The 18,401-nt window shown below is 58.8% G+C and overlaps 1 protein-coding gene across 1 annotated transcript; it reads right to left on the reverse strand.

The window, feature by feature from the left end:
- Nucleotides 1-1,967: 1,967 nt before the first annotated feature.
- On the reverse strand, nt 1,968-18,094 carry LOC142051303 (adenylate cyclase type 10-like). The gene is made up of 26 exons (XM_075080445.1): nt 17,943-18,094; nt 17,578-17,735; nt 17,171-17,275; nt 15,976-16,014; nt 15,186-15,329; nt 14,219-14,424; nt 13,689-13,782; nt 13,277-13,365; nt 12,682-12,876; nt 12,444-12,565; nt 11,734-11,810; nt 11,237-11,426; nt 10,253-10,305; nt 9,526-9,679; nt 8,617-8,809; nt 8,320-8,406; nt 7,722-8,005; nt 6,968-7,104; nt 6,229-6,324; nt 5,328-5,582; nt 4,290-4,625; nt 3,997-4,051; nt 3,356-3,578; nt 2,850-2,957; nt 2,511-2,689; nt 1,968-2,184 (listed from the first exon to the last, which is right to left on the reverse strand). The coding sequence occupies exons 1-26, from the start codon at nt 18,092-18,094 to the stop codon at nt 1,989-1,991; spliced, it is 3,927 nt and encodes a 1,308-aa protein (XP_074936546.1). The 3' UTR covers nt 1,968-1,988.
- Nucleotides 18,095-18,401: the final 307 nt, after the last annotated feature.

Raw genomic sequence — 18,401 nt, forward strand, 5'->3', positions numbered from 1 at the left:
AAAAGGGGAAGCGCTGTATATAGAACAAAAAAATAGACTGAATAAATTTCTGAACCTGCTGTGAGAAGTTATGCCATATCGAAGTGCACGTCTGCAAGCCCTGCGCTGCACTATGTGAGCCCTGCTCACATGCAGTGATCTGGCTGATGGGGCAGAGTGTACCCTCGGACAGCTTGCAGGTGGCACAGAAGTGGGAGGAGAGGCCCATGCGCCGGCGGGTCGTGCTGCCGACCAGAGGGGCCCTGAGAGGCTGGAGAAAGGGGCTGACAGGACCCTCATGCAGCTCACCCCGGGGAAGGGCAAAGTCCCGCACCTGGGAAGGAACAAGCCCTTGCACCAGTACACGCTGGGGGACACCCAGCTGGAAAGCAGCTGTGCAGACTCCTGGGGACATGGTGGACCCCCAGCTGACCAGTTTGGAGCCGGCAAAGTGCTCCTGGGGCACAGGCGGCTAACTGAGTCCTGGGCTGCAGTAGGCAAGGCATCAACAGGAGATGGAGGGAGGTGACCCTTCCCCTGTGCTGTGTCCAGCTCTGGGCTCCCCAGTGCAAGACTCACAGAGCCATACTGGAGAGACTCCCCGCCCAGTTTCCGTTGGGGTCGGACCGTTGGAGCCAACCGCCACCAGTGCCGGCAGGACGGAGCTGTGCTGGCGTGGAGCAGCGCTGGGAGGAGGCAGAGTCTGGCGTCGGTCTCGGACTAGCAAGCCGGTGACTTTAGAGCAGAACACACTTTTCTCTGGACTTTGGGTAGGAAAAAACAGCCTTCACTGAGTGGTCTGGGAGGTGGTTAACAGATTGACTTTCAGCCTGAAGTCCTTCAATCTCTGCTAATTGAATATGGTGCCTGTGCAGATGGGATACACTGTGCAATGTCACTAATTTTTCCTGTCGTCTCTAACCCAAAACTCAAACAAAGTCCTGTCCCCTCGGCTCCTTATCTGAGCGTAGACAAGAGTCACCTTAACTTAATGGAACGTCAAGATTCACTCTATTTTTATCACCTTAGAATATGCAACAAATAAATACTTCCTTATTACTCAGCTTTCCAGAACGTGATTTGGTTTGACTTGCTAGAATCCAGGTGGGGATTTGCTTGTCTGTAGTGCTGCAGTGGGATTACTGGCAGCGAGCGTTTGTGTGGTGGTGATGCCTAAAGAGACGAGTTGGGTTGGTGCTCCACTGTGTTAGTTTGCCGATCAACCTGATAAATCTCAGAGTTTGAGGTGGAAAGGCAAGCTGTGTGCTGACGTAAGCGTATAGCCTGTGAGTTACTTATGTTTGTGAAAAAATGACATCGTTTTGTAAGTCTTATTTCTTAAATCTAAGTAAGCTGGGAACAGGGAAAGTAAAGGTTCAGAAGGATCACGTCACACCTTGAATCTGTGTCTACCAAAGTGATTTGCAATCGAATGTAGTTGTAACTCTCCGTTGCCTCAGGGAGTTTTTCTACACCACAAAGAAGTGGTTCACTTTTGAACGTGAAGAACATGAAGAACCTTTGGTGGGGAAATTTGGTTGTTGTGTGGTAAAGGTTATGAAGAGTCCTCGTTCCTGCGGTGGCCACGGGAATTCTGTGCTCAGGATGTGCCAGGGCAAAGCTGCATATGCAGAGCTCCTGCAGGTGACTGAAGCCCCTGCCATTCTGCAGTTCCCTAAGCGAGCTGCAATCCGCCAGCAAACTCCGGCCCATCTCAGTGAGCACACCTGTAGCCGTGCCCACAATTCTGAAGTCTGCCACAAACCGAGAGGGGCCTCAGCGTGAAGCGCAGGGAACCTCCAGATGCAAACCCTTCTCACGCCAAAGCCATTGGCAGGCAGCCGGAGGGGACAAGCCAAAGGAATTCTGCCACTAGAAGGAGTGCTGCCAGCTGGAAGGGACGGCGGAGGGGACATATGACCTACCTGCGTGCTATGTCCCCACATTTTTCCCCAGTGCCTAGGAAAGAAAGGCCCGACAGCAAAGGTCATGATAAAAGAGGTATTTAATTAGATTAGTTCATCTCCACCCCTGCGGTGGGCATCTGCTGCCCGACAGGAGTCCGCTGCCCTGTCCGTGTTGGCCTTCATGCGCGCTGCCAGGCGGGAGAACGTCTGCCTGCTGGAAGTGCCCTCCAGGCTGAAGAGCTGCTCCAGTAAGGAAAGGCAGCAGCTCTGCTGCAGCAGCCAGGCTAGCCTCTTCCTCCTGCCACACAAGAGAAAGTGATGGGCCCAGAGGCTCTAGCTGTACAGTGCTAAAGCAACCAGGGCGGGGGGAAAGCAGGGCGGTGGACAAGCCGGTTACACCTCCTCGGAGGAAAGGGGGCTGATGGAAGGAGGGCTGCTGGAGCAGAAGGCAGCAAACAAAGATGTGCCGCCGGGGGAAGCTGACCGCTTGAGAGGGCGTGTTGGCACTACGGCCTCAGGTTAGGTGTGGCCTCAAGACTGGGCTCAAGCAGCTCTGGGCCTGGATGCTTGGGACCAGGTGGGAAATGGCTCTTCCTCCCCTGGCTTCTCACTTCTGCTTCTTACCGGGCCTCCTGCGGAAGGGAGGCTGCTCTTCTGGCAACGTAAGCGGCACACTGCAACTTTTCCACCTGAGACTTGACCAAGGCTCCAACGGTGGTCCGGGGGAACTTCCTTTTGAGCAGGCTCAAAGCCTCCAGGATCATTTTCTTTGCCAGCTCCATGCGTCCCATACGATAGCAGACCTGCAAGGGAAAAGGGAAACGTCCCGATGGGGACCAGTGGCCCAAGAGACTGCAGGAATCTGCCAGTGGCTGCAGATGCCCCAGGGACATCCCCTGCAACTGGGGAAGGCGTCCAGCTCTGTCCCCCCGGAGATCCCGCCGGACCTCTCCGTCTCTTTACCTCCCCTTTGAGGCTGAAGAAGGTGGCCTCTTCAAAGCGGGCTATCACATTCGCTTTCTTGTCTACGGAGTTCCTCAGGACCTCCGCTTCATTCAGCTTCACGAGGGCCTTTGTGCAAGCACACAGAGAGCAGCAGGTGAGCGTGGGTGCAGAGCCCACAGCCAGCCTTGCCCTTCCCCCTTGCCTCTGGCGTCTGTCTTAAGAGGGCCTGTTCCTCCCCCTCGGTGATGCCCGCTCAAACACAGTCACACTGGCTCAGAGCGCAGGCACCACTGATCCTTCAGACCGCCTCCCTGCTAACGCCCCTTGTCCTAAGGGCACAGTGCCCTGTGCCTCTTGCCGCAGAAGAGGCAAAGCAGGGGAAGAAGTCAGGGTCTGAGCCCAGCGTTTCCCTTCTGAGGCCCCACAGAGGCATGCCCTGTTGCAACGGGGAAGTTGTCCTGCCCAGAGCCAGGCGACTGAGAGGACTCCGTGCACAGAGGGTGCTGGCAAGCAGGGCAACTCACCATGTCGCTGTTGGAGACATGCAGGTAGGCAGCCGCACACTCCAGAAGGTAGTAGAAGGCTCTGGCAGCATCGCCCATTGCCATGTAGTGGCGAGCCAAAGGCACCAGCACCGATTCCACGATGGCTTTGCACTCACAGGAGCATGCGCCGCTGTCCTTCCCATCGGCCTTGCTGGGCACCTCAGTTGTCTGTTCGCTCTTTGCCACAGGCCGCCCTGCCACACTAGTCAGAGGACGGTTCCCAGGGGAAGAAGAGAGCAAAGAATACACAGGCATCACTTAGAGTGGTCTTTCTCCCCACACAGACGACAGAAAAAGCCCTTTGTTCAAAGCAGAGCGTGAGGCCACGGGCAGGCGTGACTCATGCAGGTGCTCCTCCCCTGCAGATTTTGCCAGCGCTGCTCGGTAGGAACTGGAAAGCAAGGGCTGCTCCGGTGACGTGTGACCATTGCCCTGAGCCCATGGGCTTCCTCAAGCACTCTCTCATCTCCATGGCCATCTCCTCCCAGCTCCCACCCCACAGACAGCCTCTTCCCTAAGCTACAGTCACAACCGGCAGCCAGATTCCCGAGTTTCCTTTGCCTCCTGTGGAGACCCTGTGCTCACTGGCTTCAAAAATAACCAAAACCTGGTCTGCTCACCCAAAATCCTCCCCCATGAAAGCCTGCTGCTGCCGCCGCAGTGCATCTTCAGCATCTGGCGAGAACACAGGGGGTTAGACACCTCCTCGCGTACGCCGGGGTAAGAGCTGCTCTCCCTCTCCCAGCGGGGCTTGCAAGGATCCTTGCAAGGGTCCCAACACACTGAGGAAAGCCTGCAGTGGTCATCCTCACCTCCTGGGCTTGTCCCTAGCAGATCTACTCCCACCCGATCCCCAGCACACACCCCTGGGCTCCTGGAGGGCCCGGGCTGTGGAGCACGGCGCACAGCATACCCTCAGTGGCGTGGGTCCTATCCCTCTTCAGCTGCTCTCCTGCAAGCACCAAGGTCTCCCAGCTGCGTGAGTCGCCCTGGTCAGCAGAGCCCTGGCACCTCCCTCCATCCTGGGTGCTGGTGACGGCGAAGCGGTGGAAGGCAACAAACTCTCCTTGGCCGCAGCTCTTGCATTTGTGCGCGTGCCGCTCCAGGAAGGCGGCACACGTGCGGTGCAAGGCGACCCGCTGTCTCTTGGGCCACAGCTGGTAGGCAGCCTCCTGCAGCAGCACGACACGGAAGGCCAGAGCGCCAGACTGCTGCACCACGGTCATCCTCAGAGCGGGCGTCTCCACATCTGCAAGGCAAAGGGCCTTTGCATCAGCCCCAGCTGGGGCCAAGGCTCAGGGCCATCCCAGCCGGGACACCAAAGTCACGCCTTGGGGCGCACCCTCGGCAGCAAACCTGCACTGCTGCACACCGAGCCTTGCAGCACGGGGTGGAAGGGCCCAGCTTGCCTTGCTTGACGCTAGCACGGCCCTGGGGACACAGTGCTCAGCTGCGCTCCAGGCAGCAGCTGGGGATGTTGCTGCCAGCCAAAGCGAGCCCTGGCCCGCGCTTTCTCCCTGCTCTTGGCAAGGCAGTCCCCAGCCTCCTGAGCTTCCCGCCCTGCTCCACAGGGGAATCAAAGCTGAGTGAAAGCCTGTCAAAGGGCCCGGGGCTCTCTGGAGGCCATCTTTGGTCTGGACGCTGCAGGCGGCCCGCAGAGGATGTCAGGGGTTCCACAAGCCCTCCTATGCCTGCGCTATAAGCAGCGCCTGGAGGCCGCGGAGCAGAGGCACTTGGGACGGCTGGTGGGAACTCCCCTCCACCACAAAGCTCGTGTGCTTTGAGATCGGCTCGTAAGATCTTTGCACAACCCCTCCAGAACAGCCATGCCTGCCTGAGCTCCACCCAGCCATCACCGGGGGCGGGGGCAGGGGGGGAGCGCACCATGCCCGGGGGAGCCCATCAGGACACAGCTGGGAGCTCCCTTGTCCACCTCACTGCTACCACTTACCGCTCTCCGCCTGCACAGAGGTGCCTGGCCTCTTGGTAGGATCTTGGACATCTTCTGGCACCTCTGTGTTTTTCAGCCACTTAAGGATGTTGTCCTTCACCAGCATGGTCAACACACAATTCACCTTGTGCCTCATGTCAGCCGGAAGGACGTGCAAGAGCAGCTGGGTGGTAAACACGGGCCCGATGACAGCCGCATACTTCAAAACGGTCTGCTTCAGCGGCTTTAGCTGGTCCAGCTGAGACAGCGCAATCTCTGCCAGAAAGAAGCAACACATCTCTCTCTCGCCTCTTCCCCATGCTCAGGCTGGAGAGTTTCAACACAGGAAACGGGGTAGATGTTGGCCTCCTCTCCTCGGGACTGCACCTGCTGGGCAATCGCAACCCAGGGCAGGCGTCTTCAAAATGGCTCCGCTCCTGCTGCAGCCACCGGCCACAAGGCCTGGGGAAAAGCGAGACGCTCAAACGCACGCTCCCCCACCAAGGGTGAGGAGGGCAGGACCCAGCAGGTCCATGCAGCCCATGATGCGCCCTACCAGGTCTGGAGTAGGTTTTTGCCCTACAGTGCGCACAGAGAACAGAGAACTTTCCCCAGCCCAGAGGTGGACTCGGAGCTCCACACAACGATTGTCTGAACGTGGCCAGACGATACTACTCCTTTCTTTTCCATTTCTTCCTGTTCTTTTTGGACAAAACCGCTTTACAGCAGGAATGCTTTAGCGTGACATTTCTTCCAGGATCATACAAATGGGGGTGGCTAGAGAGGAGGGACACTCATCGACAGTTCCCAAGCTGAGAGGGTGACTCTGCAGCACACAGATGCCTAGCCTCCCTCTAGCTGATGCCCCGCGAAGGGGCCCCAGCACAGCTGCGAGCCGCCAGAGCGGCGCTCGGACCCTCACCTTTCAAGGTGACGGGCAGCACGGTGTTCTCCAGGTTCACGTCCGGTCTGATGGTGCAGACCCTGCCATCACTCCCTGCGCTGGAGCTCGACGTTGCTGCAAGACAGTTTCCGCTGCAAGCGCGTCTTTCGGGACATGGTTTAGGAGGTGTTGGGCTGACAGTTGGACTTGACGATCTTAGAGGTGTTTTTCAACCTTACTGATTCTATAATGATTCTGTGATTATAGAGCCCTCCCAAAGATGTTCTGCCTTCACACCAGCTTTCCCAAACAGTCTCCACAGCCAGGGAAATTGGGAAACTTCTATTACCATCCTTTTCTTCTGTGACCGGCACCCTTGTGGGGATTTTATGGTTTTGGATTCAAGATTCCTGGGCCTGTCCCTCACCTCAAGCTGGGATTTGTTCTCAAGGGAGCTGCCCTATGGCCAAGGTAAATTACAGGCCCATTAGAATGCCTAAGAAACACCAGGATCAAATGTGCTCCGGAACGATTTCCCCCGCGTTTTAGCACCCAACTCCTGCCCCAGGAATTTAGGCCCCTCCAAGCCACCAGAAGTCGCTAGCCCCTGCTTTGGCTCACAACGGTAAGGCACGCAGGAGCCCACGCCTCTGCCAGGCCAAGTTCTGCACTGCTGCAAGATGTGACTCTGCCCAGATCCACGGGGGAATGACGGGGCAAGACCGTGCCGCAGAGAATGCGCCACAGCAACGCGCTAGTCGGCAGCAAAGGTGCTTACCGATCAGGCTCTCCCAGCTGCCCTCTGCTTTTTCACCCCGCCTCCGGGTGTGGAACAAGAGCATGTCGTTGCGACGAAGGCAGCGCAGCAGCTCCTCGCAGTAATACGGGATCCCCAAGCTTCTTTGGATCAGGAACCTGGACAGGGGCAGACCCAGCAATGAGCAGCACAAGGAAAGTAAGGTGGAACACCGTTCAGGGGGGCCGCGACTCCCTCGGGCATAACAGAGTAGCCAGCATCTCCGTCACAGCCACACCTCACTTTTGAAAGGGGCGCTGGCTTGGCCTTTTGGGCCCCCCTGAACCTCCAGCCTTGGCTGAAGTCCACGCCAAAAGAGAGGCGGACAATGCCCAAAGCACGGAGCAGCGAGCCCTGCCTTTCCTCTCCTCGGGAGCCTAGATCCTCCCTGGCAGCAGGACGGACCTCTGCCCCAGGGAATCTCCCCCACAGCCCGGCCACCTAGACCAAGGCCGTTTCGCACCCCAGACACGCTTGGCCTCGGCACTCTTCCTCCCTTCCTCCCTGCGCAACAGCGAAGGGATGACACCTCCCACGCTCTGTGTCTGGGGGGTTGCCCGCTCTCAGCTCACACCTGCCAGGGCGAGGCATAATATGCAACCCCCGTGGGCCCAGTACTCACGGGAGCCAGTGATGCTTCTAGCCGCCCTGCGCTGCCTTTCCTGGGGCGTTGATGCCCTCCCATGCTCTGCATCGGTTCAAGCCCTCAGGAAGAGCTCCCCTGCCTCCCACTTACCTCGCTAGATCCCTGGAGATGCTGACCACTCCGAGGTCCTGGCAGACTTTCTGCACCACAGCTGAAGATTTCAGCTTGTCCAGATGACAATAGGTGATGTTCTGGGACATTGCGCTGTCTCCTGCGGCTTTGCAGAAGGCCTCTGTTCTCACATAGCCCGGGGCTAAGCTCATGACCATGAAGCTGGAGACGTTTTGGAGCACGGGTGACATGATACTCCAGGAGGCAGGGTCGATGAAATGGGCATTGTCGATGACAAATATGCCAAATTCTCCTCCCATGACCTGAAAAAAAGCCAGGTTGTTCTGAGGGGAATCCGGTGCATTTTCAAGTGCCTTCCAGGGGAGGAGATTTACCCTCTGTCTCTTGAGAGGATTCTCGGAAGTCTCTCCCCAACCCGTTCCCTGCTCAGATGCTGACTGGCTCGTAATTCCTTTGAGACTTTAAGGTCACGCCTAATGTCGCTTGCTCCGCAGAAGGAGGGAGCTTGGGCAAGGGAATGCGGAAGACGTCGTTCTTCCTCCAGGGAACATTGCTTTATGGGAGGGCGGGGTTGTTTTCCTTCTCTGACCAGGAGGTCGGAAGGAGAAATGCTCACCTTCTCTAGCACTTTTGCCCACGTCGAGTGCAATTCCATTAGCCTTTGAGGTTCACACATCTTGCGAACCTTGTCCGAAACGGGAAACTGGCCAGGAAAAGCAGAGTCAGGGAGAAAGGTCACTCCGGGGCTAGGCACACCTCCCCACCAAGCAAGACCGCAGAGCAAACCACCTCTGCTGGCCTCAGCACCCTCCCTCTCCCCAGCACAGGGCCAAGAAGCCACAGTGGGGACTTCACCTGGAGCCTAAAGCAGAGGCCCTCTGCCCAGGGTCTCTGGCAGGCCTCTCGCTCTCACCTCGACAAAGAAAATGCCGTTGAGGAGGCAATAGCTGCTCTCTTCGATTATCCCTTCGAGCTTTGCCTGCAACACGCGCTCCTTGTCACTGCGCAGTTCACAGTCCTGGAGGCCCAGGGCTTTGGCCATCAGCTTATGGAGGGCAGAGAAGGACTGCCTCACGTTGACCTCTAGCAGTTCCATCGCAACTACCCTGCCGTGCAAAAGCAAAAGGGACTGAGATCCCCAACAGCCCGAGCCTTCTAAGACCAAAGGGGTGGAGATGCCCTTGCAGGGGGCTCTTCAGCCACCCATCTCAAAGTGCTTCCCAGAGAAGCCCGCGCTTTTCACTCCTCGTACGAGAAAGGGCACACAGGGGCAGCTGGTGCCAAGCCACTGGCAGAGCCAGGTCCGGACCCTGTGTCTCGGCAGCGCCAGCCCAGGTCTCACTACTTCCCCCCTGCACAGGAACTCACAGGGCTCAGAGGCAAGGATGGAGCAAGTGGTGAGTTTGCCTTTGGGCTCCAGACCTTAGCACTCTGCCTCCCAGAGCACAGGAAGGCTTTTCTGCCCCAGTGCTCCTTCTGGGAAACAGGTAGAGGGCAAGCAGAGCTTCTGAGCTGGCCACCCTGCTGTCTGTTGCGTCTGGAGCCAGATGCAAAGCACTGAGCCTGGGCTCTTCCCGACTATCCGTGCCTGGCCCAGAGGTGAAGGAGGAAAGGCTGTGGCTCAAGAAGCCGCCTCCAACTCCCCAAAGAGGCAGAGGTGGGAGCAGGGCACGCAGGAGCTCCTAAGGAGTGTCTCCAGGAGGCTTTTTCAGGCCTCTGCAGTCCAAGAGCCAAACGCACTGGCAGAGGGGCTGGAGTGTTCCACGGTTGTCAGGGGATGGGCAGGGGCAGTGTCCCAAAGCTACAGGTCAAAAACCTGTACCTGTGGCCAGCAGCCTGGCCTAAAGAGGCCAGTTCAGCAAGTAAGTGGCTCTTTCCGGAGCCCATCGTGCCCTCAAATGCCAGGATGTGGCTTTGCCCAAAATCCTTATAGGCTTTCAAGCAGCTGACAAAAAGGTCAATCTCCTTCTCCCGACCTGTGAAGACACACAAGGAAACGAGCTGCTGGGGGTGCTGAAAAGCAAAGAGACATCCCTTTTGCTGCCACCCTCCACCGCAGTTTCCCTCCCCACCACCACATATAACATGACAGCCTGCCTACACCCAGGCCTCCTTCCATCAAGGCACCAAGCGATTAAAGGCATCCCGAGCGTCCTGATGTTTCCGTATCTACACCCAGATGCTGCCAGGAAAGGAACTCTGAGGAGTACAAGGGCTAGAACCCACAAACACTCTCCGTCAGTCTGGCAGAAGGAAACCTCTCTCCTGAACCCAAAGACAAGGATCAGCTTAGCCCCCGGGCTTGAGCAGCTCCATAGTAGAAAGGAACCTTCCTACCAGGTCTGGAGCACGGCGGGGAGCACCAGGCACCTCACCCTGCTTTCCACCCCAGAGATATCAAACAAATAGGGACGAACCAGGCAGCACTGCCTTAGGGTCGCTGCAGGCAGCACCATCCCTGGCAAAAGCTTCTCCCTACCCAGCGTGGCACTAAGCGCTACCAAGGGGAAGAAAGTGGCGTTCAGAAGAGCACGGCGTTCTCCACCTACCCAGCAAGGGAGCGTACTCTGACCTCTCCTTGGTGAGACTCATGTCAAGTATGCTAGAAGCAGGGGAAAAGAAAACACAAGTCAATGAGGTGGGGAGAAGCCAGGGGACATAGAGAAGCAGCCTGGCGTGGAGGGGCAGGACGTGTTCCTCGGGTACCGGCTTTTCTTTTGAGCAGCGTGTCACCCCCTGCACGCTCCCCCAGCCAAAGTTCAAGCTGCACGCTAGGACAGCTTCAAGCATAAAGAAGCCCAACGACCGCAGCAGGGTGGGAGAACGTATCGAGAGTTCATCACCATGGGCCAAACCCAGAGAACTCGGAGACACGTGAAAGAAGCCAGGGTGTGCTGTTGCCTAGCAGACAGCTTTACCACGTTGGCCAAGAAAAACAAGTGTCTTGGAAAGGAGGACTTGTGTCCCTGAACGGGTTGGGATGCCAAGTACCTGGCACCTTTGCCTCAAGTCTTCCTGTAGTTCAAAGAGATGGCAATGTTAACATTCAAACCGTCACCCAAAGAGAAGGGCAAATCCTGGCCCAGAGGAAGAGCTGAGATTTCAGCAGGAAGACATGAGGAAGAGTGTCCCAATGGTCCACCTTTCCCCATGGGAACCAGACTGGCCCAAAGCTTCCTGCTCGGAAGCAGCTGGGACAAAAAACTCCTTGGGTCATTACCAGGGCACATGGTGGAGCAAGCACAGCATGGAAAGCACAGTCGAAAGCCATTTGGGCGGAGCCTGCAAGGCCACCTTGCATCTACCCAGACAGCAGAATCTTCCCAATCCCTGTGGCTTCACTCCCGCTCTCTCAGCAGCAGGAGGCAGCACGGGAGAGGGGCAAAAAGCCTCCCACGCCAGGGCTTCTGACCATCTCAGCAACTGGGAAGGCAGACCAGCTTGGTCTCTCGCTGCACAACTCCTCTTTGCTCGCCGAGGCTGCACCCTTGGTGCCACCGTCCCTTCATCCAGCCCTCTCAGAGGACACTTACCTCGCCTTGGTGACTCCCACATATTGATAGATAGTGCCAGGACGGATAATGCCTTTCATTTTTCTCTCTGGCAGCTCCTTGAAGTAGTAAGGGGGCAGCCGAGAGGCGGCATAAGTCGCTGCATCACAGGACACCAGCCCAGGGTAGCGCACCATCATCCGGGCTGCCAAATTCACCTTCTGGCCAAGGACTGCCAGGGAGAGAGACAGAGAGAGAGCACGCGTTGATGTACCTGTGCCACCAGCCCCGCGGCGCCCTGCCACGCCAAGGGCTGCCTCCCCTCTGGCACAGGCCAACGCCACAGCGGGGTCAGCAGAACCCAGGGGAACAATCGGCCATGGAGCCCGTTCTCCCACCCCAGGCCAGGACCAGCACCGCCTGGGCCGTTCCTGAGTGGCTGCTGGGCAAGCCCTCTCCCAGCCCGCCTTCCTCTTCCAGACTGCTGTGCTTAAGCAGGCCCAGGCCAACCTTCCGCGCCTCAGGCACACGCCTCCTACCTGTGTATTCATTCCTCAGAGGGTGGCCGGTGATGCCGCAGAACACCATCCCGCTGGTAACGGCAACGGACACTGCCCTGGCACACAGGGAAACAGCGCAGCTTCAGCAGCGCCCCACGCACAGTCCTGCCCGCCCAGCTTCATCCCCTCCCGCACCTCCCCTCGGCCCTAGCCTGGGCCACCTGCCATCCTGCCCTGCCAGCGCGGGCCTTGGGGGCCTGGAGAGCTCAGGGACGCAATATACGTGCGTTGCAAGGGACAAGGGACATGGGCAGAGTTTTGGACACTTCCCCTGAGGCCTCTTTCCCTGAGATGCGACCGGCAGAAGGCCACGGCCCTCTCGTGAGCAAAGAGGGAGGGAAGAAGGCGCCCACAGCGTCACCACCTGCGGTGACAGAAACTTGAGATCAGGTGGTTGGGCCCCAGCCCTGTTCATGGGCCAGTTGCTCGGAAGGGCCTGTCTCTGGCACTGAAGAGCCTCTCGCCCTCGTGAGGGCTCGTTCCGGTGCGAGGGCTAGCACGGTGTGCTTGGAGGGGCTCTGCCTGGCTGCCATGGGCCTCAGCCATGGCTCGCCTGCCACCTCTCAGGGCACTGCTTCCTTCCTGCCAGGGACGAGGGAGGGCAAGCTAGAAGGCACGTCTCTTTCGGGTAAGCCCCCTTGCACTGTCCTAGGCACCCGGCACACCCACGCCCCCTGCCACATGCTCACTTTTTTCCCCCAAACATCGTCGAGAAGGAGTTGAAGATCTGAACAGCGCTCTGCAAGGCGTGCAGGCTCTTGTAGGGCAGCTTTTCTCCAATGAGTCCAAACACACAGAGGAACGTGCAGCCCTGCCAAGGACAGAAGCGGCACATCTTGCTACAATGCCTCAGAGGGAATCACCCCCTCTTGCTCACCGACCACCCTCTCGGGCTGCGGGGAGGCGATTGCTCACGCACACACTCACTTTATCGCACAGGAGGACTTTGTTGACTTCGCCCTTGTGAGGAGAGAGGATTTCTAGCAACATCCTGCTGGCACTGTGGAGGAACTCAAAGACTTCTGCTGTGCTGATGATATCTGCAGACAACTGCAGGTGGACAAAGAGGCTGGTGACTGGCCGTAGCTCAGAGAAGAGGTCCAGCGGCAGTCTGTCGTCAAGCTGGAAGACAAGAGCACACGGGCTTCACCAGCCTGCTCTCCCACGGGCTTACTGCCCACACCAGATGCCGAGGGAGAGCAGGCGTACCGGCAATAGCCTGCAGGTACTACTGGAGGAAGGGGGGAAATCCTCCTCTCCGTGCACATGGCGGGCAGGCTTCACCAGCCTGCGGCAGGCAGGTACCGAACCATAACACAAATTACAAAGGAGGACAAGGCACACAAAGGAGGACAAGGCACGCACTGGTGCAGCCTGGGTGCCCCTTGGCTCAGTTTGCCCATGTTCTTGTCTCAGGGTGCATTTTCTTTGGTTTTCTCTTCTCCTGAGAACTCCATCTGTGCAATGCACCTCTTTTCTGCCCGCCAAAAATGCAGCCCCAGCAGTGGTGGCCTGGACGTACCTTCCTGAGAGCAGCTTCTGGTATGTACTTCCGAAACATCTCCACCAATTTAGGACGGTTGGACAAGACACGAGTAGGCCTCATGGCCCCTGAGGAGAGAAAACGCAGGTGGTCGCTCGAAGGATGGCACTAGGAGGTGTTGGAAAGCAGGGGCTGGCACTGGAAACGGGGGAGAAAGAGTCTTCTGCCTTTGCTCATGTTGCCACCTGCTGACACTCAGGGCAGAGCTGTCCCCTGGAAGGAGGAGGCGGCAGCGGCAGCAGTGACTGCCCCAGCTGATGCACAGGAGGGACAAAAGCAGGGGCGCTAACTGAAAGGGGGAAGAGGGCTGGGGTGGTTCCCCTCTGGCCCCTGAAGCAGCCAGGCCCCACCTTTGCAGGCAATCACAGAACAAGGTGAAGTTGGCACGCACCTTCCCCTTCCAAGCGGTGGCTCAATGGGTGTCGTACAAGCTTGCGCAACGCTTCTTGGCGTTCTGACCGAGACATCTGATCCATGCCCGTAACCTGAAGACACACAGAATCAGAGAACTGCCACTGGCCGCCCCAGGACTCCAGGGGACAGAGCCTGCCCTCACCGTCACTGCCCAGAAAAGGGGAGAACAAGCCCACCTGGCTGGATGGGACAGCAGTGCTTCCTCAGAAGCACCGGAGCTGGGCAGGCATCACGCAAGCATCCCCCAGCTGTCAGCAACAGCTCCGTGACCCACACAGGACATTGCTGGTGGGGCCAAAAGCCTGCCAGTGCCTCCCGACCCCTCAAACCAAGCAAGCCCAGCACACAGTTACCCCTGAGATGGAGGGACAACACCTTCAGCTGCCTGCCCATGTTCACTGCTACAATTCTCCCCATGCTCGGCGCCTCAGCCTTCTGACACCTCCCTCCTTCATGTCCAGGCCCCAGGTCCTCACAATGGCTCGAGACGCCGTCCCATCCACCTACCTTCACAGCTCTTTTGCCTGCAAGATGCTTGGTCCTGAGCCGGTGCTGCTCACAGAGCTCCCAGGAGGTGGCCGAGAGGACAACATCACCCGGGTTTGCAAGCTCATGGGCCTCACAAACTTCATGCAGGGCCTGGCCACAGATACAGAAGTACCGCCAATCCCTGTCTCCAAAAACCACAAGGCTCATGGGCGCTGCAGAGATCCCTGGGGAGAGAGAGCGGGAGAAGCAAACTGACACGGAGAACATTTTGAGCTCTGCGCTCCCCAGCATCTCAGCTGTTCAGAACCTAATCTGAAGCCCAGCGGGGAGGCGGCCATTATGGAGGGGGAGGACATCCTCCGTCCTCCTCGGGGGATACTGACACGGCTCCATGAAACAGGTGTCCAGAAATAGACAAACAAATTTGGCATTGGCAAGGCGTTGAGAGTGCCGGGCATCTTACCCAGCTGCCTGCCTGCCCCAGAAGCCCAGCAAACCAGCGGGCTTGATCACCACCTGCTGCGTTTACACGCAGGTAGGTTGTAGCTGTCTGCTGGAGAAAACCTAACAGCCTGCAAAAGCCCTTCTCCCAGCCGTGAGCAAAGCAGTTCCCTTTTGCTCTTTGTGAAAGGCAGGGGAGAATCCAGCAGGGGAAAGGATGCAAAGCTGCCCCCGCCTGAAAAAAGGAAAGGGTAACTACCTCCCGCAGACACCCGCGCTAAAGCAGACATGCAAAGACCCTAATACTTGATCTGACACCCGCTCTGCCTTAGGCTTAAGCTTCCTCTGCGTCTGGAAACGCATGCAAGACCAGCAGTCCTGGTCTCCCGTCCCTGCTCCGACTACCGCTGGCCCCTTGAATGCTCACAGGAGATGCTTTCCTTTGGCACTGGCCCCAGCAGGGATCCCCGCATTCCCTGCCCGGGAGAAGCACCCTGTGGCGCGTGAGAGTGCCACGCATCTGCGCCTGGCACAGCGCCCGTACCTATCTTCAGTCGGACCTTCTGACCCACGGGCGTGTCACGACTCCCATACTTCTTCTGGATCTGCCGGCTACATTGCAGCACCAGGCTGATGGTCTTAGCCAGCTCCCGGTGCGATGTTCTCCACAGCACCAGCACAGCATCCCCTGGGGAAAGCGAGGGGAAGTGAAGGCTCTGCTGAGACCTGCCTCTCCCCACACTCCACTCGGTGGCATAAGCGGGCCGACGTGCTGAGGAAGATGGGCTCGTGGCAGGGCGTTGCCCGGGAGGACCACACCCTGGGCACCGGGACACCTCTCCTCTCCCGGGCCAGCCACAGCAGCAGCCAGACGGCAGCAGCAGCACCCCCTGCCCCGAGCGCTCCTCTGCAGCTGCAGCACGTCAGGGACTCCTCCTCCCCTCGCAGCCCGGCAGCCCAAGCTCTGCCATCACCAGGGCCTCCCTGCCCCTCACCAGCACCCCGACACACACCTTTGGCTCTGCTTTATAGCTTTATATATGTGCTTTATATGTGCGTGCTTCCTTGCCCCCGCCCGCAGCACAGGGCCCCGCAAGAGGGGACCGAGTGAGGGGAGCCACAGCCCTTGGCCAAAGCCAAACCGCAGGCAGCCCCGGGGGGAAAGAAAGAGGAGCCTGGAGAAAGGGCACTGCGGGGGGTGTGCGTGCATGGCCAGAAAGCTGGCTCAAGGTGCTGCACAGAGCCTCTTGCGAAGGAGAGCACGGCAAACGGCCGCCACAACAGCTAAATGCTGCAGACCCGTACACGTGGGCATCGTTGTCCAAAGTACATACCGGCAAACTTCAAGATGTCTCCGCCAAAAGTCAGCACCTCTGTGGACAGAGGGAAGGAAAGGAGGAGTCATGTGGCCACCTTCTTGCAGAAGGCACAGAGCAAGCCCCTCTGCCGGGACAGGAGCACCTGGGCGCGGGCGCCCCGTGGGGCACAGCTCAGGAAAGCACCACTCCGGCCTGCCTCCCCGCCTCACAGTGGCCACAGCCCTGGTACCCGCGCAGCACGCAGGGAGGCAGGGCCTCGGGACGCCTCCAAAGCTGGGAAGGCTGGAGGCCAGAAGGAGCCTCTGCGGTCCACCTGGTCCAACCCTGCTGCTCAAGCAGGGCTGCACAGAGCCAGCTGCCCAGGACAGCGGCTAGATCGCTTCTGAATAGCTCTGAGCAGGGAGACTCCACAACCTCCCTGGGCAACCTGTGCCAGCGCCCACTCATCCTCACAGTCAAAAAGTGTTTCCTGATGTACAGAGGGAAACCTCCTGTGTTTCAGGGCGTGCCCGTGGCGTGCCCTCTGGTCCTGACACTGGGCACCACTGGAAAGAGCCTGGCTCTGTCCTCTTTGCACCCTCCCTCAGGTTTTAGACACATTCCCAAGATCCCCCCCGAGCCTTCTCTTCTCTAGGCTAAACTGTCCCAGCTCTCTCAGCCCTTCCTTGTAGGAGAGATGCTCCAGAGCCTTCAGCATCTTTGACCACACTCTTGCTTTTACTCTACAAGTGCTGCCAAAGGGGTGGCCGCAATGTGCTCACAGTCAGCTCAGAAGGGTCAAGATGTCCCCTGCGGAAAGGGGCTTGTGAGGGTCTCTCACACACCCCCACACGCTCGTGCGCGCACACGGACACGCGCACAAACGCGGACGCCAGTGCCAGCATCCTCCAGTCGCTCGCACGCTGGCACTTGCTGGATGCCCTCAGCCTGCTCTGGGCCCTAACACGTCACTGAGCCAGGCGTTCACGCCACAGGCGCAGAGGGGGCTGCTGAGAAAGCAGGTGCCTCCTCGGCCACAGCGGGGAGCACAGAGGACCTGAGCTGCTCCTGACCCTCCACAAGACCCTGGCTGCTCTCACTGATCCTCTGGGCCACAGACAGCCCCGCGCCTTCCAAGGAGGCAGGACCAGGCTGCCCAGCCTGCCTGCCTCCACCCTCCGGCAGCGGCCTCATGACCTGATGCCAGGCAGTCCTGCAGCATGGCTCTTACCCTCCAAAATGTCACACAGGTAGCAGTTGAGGGTTTGCACCAGCTCATCAGTGCCCCTCTCCGTGCCGCTCCTCTGTATGAATTTCTCTGTCAACGTAGTGAAAGCTGCAACAGGAACACCCAGAAATCAGGAAACACCCTTGTGGGCCAAAGGACCTGCCAGCCAGTTCCACGCTGCCCGGCCTGAGAGCCTGTAGGTCACACCTTCCCATGCCCCAGCTCAGTGCTGCTGGCAGCAGTGGTTGACCACCCAAGATAAGGCATCCCGCTCTCTTTGGGCATCTCAGCAGAAGAGTGCAGCAGTGACAAGATGGCCCCTCTGTATGAGGGGCAGGGCAGGGCTCCAAAGGGCCTGCTGTGTCCCAAAAGGGCTCGCGGCCGTGGTTGCTCCTCCCTGCTCGCCCCACCTGATATATCCGCAAAGAGCAGCACTCCGTCGATAGGCTGAGAGTAACAGTTGCTCTGAAGGGAGTCCTCAGCAAGGAGACCGGGGAGGAAAGCTGCTGCTTTCTCCAGGTCTGAGTGGTGGTATTTCCTCTCCCAGGCAGAAGCCATCATCAGCACCCTGTGGCACACGGGGTACCTCAGGAGGATGAGGACCTCGCCGCTCAGTGCGAGTTGCACACTGAGCCTGGAGCCTCTGCGCGGGACGACTGACCCTCTGCACCCACAGCGGTGGTCACAATCGCCTGACAGTGACATCCTCCCTATGTCATCGCCTGCTGAGCCACAGTGACACACGCTGCCTCCCAGGCAGCCAGCGCCACCCCACTTCTCTGAGGACAGTGCCGAAGGGAGGCGCTTCAGCGACCTGTTGCTGAATTTGCAGCTGCTTCCCCCCTTCCCCAGGACCAGCTGCCTCCGCACGCACAGCTCGTTGCTAGCACTGGTCCTTTCCCCTGCAGCTACGCAGCCTGTCGCCATCTTCCCAGTAGGCTGGCTCCTTTCTTGCTCCCTTACTCCCTCCTCAAGCCCCGAGGTGTCCCACCTCGGACACGGGAGCCCTCCAGCTCTCCCTTCCCTCCATCCGCACAGCGCCTGCGACGGACAGCAGCCTGCCTCTGGCAGAGCCAGCAGCTCCTGAGCTGCCACGTTCCCTGGGCTGGGTGAGAGCTCCGGCACGTGAAGCCAGGCCCCTCACCCCTGACGGCAGCCAGGGTTTCCCAGCGGAAAGGGAGGCCGGGGCATACGCGCAGGCGGCCCCACAGCTGCCAGACGGCAGAGGGGAGGC

The sequence above is a fragment of the Phalacrocorax aristotelis genome, unplaced genomic scaffold (genome assembly GCF_949628215.1).
Source record: "Phalacrocorax aristotelis unplaced genomic scaffold, bGulAri2.1 scaffold_88, whole genome shotgun sequence".
Lineage (NCBI taxonomy): Eukaryota > Metazoa > Chordata > Aves > Suliformes > Phalacrocoracidae > Phalacrocorax > Phalacrocorax aristotelis.

Coding starts and splice junctions, on each gene's coding strand:
- LOC142051303 (XM_075080445.1), bottom strand. CDS start 18,094: ATGGCGACAGGCTGCGTAGCTGCAGGGGAAAGGACCAGTGCTAGCAAC. Junction 14,425..15,185: donor GAAGGTCCGACTGAAGATAG/GTACGGGCGCTG, acceptor CTCTCTCCCCAG/GGATCTCTGCAGCGCCCATG. Junction 8,407..8,616: donor ACGGCATTTTCTTTGTCGAG/GTGAGAGCGAGA, acceptor TTTCCTGGCCAG/TTTCCCGTTTCGGACAAGGT.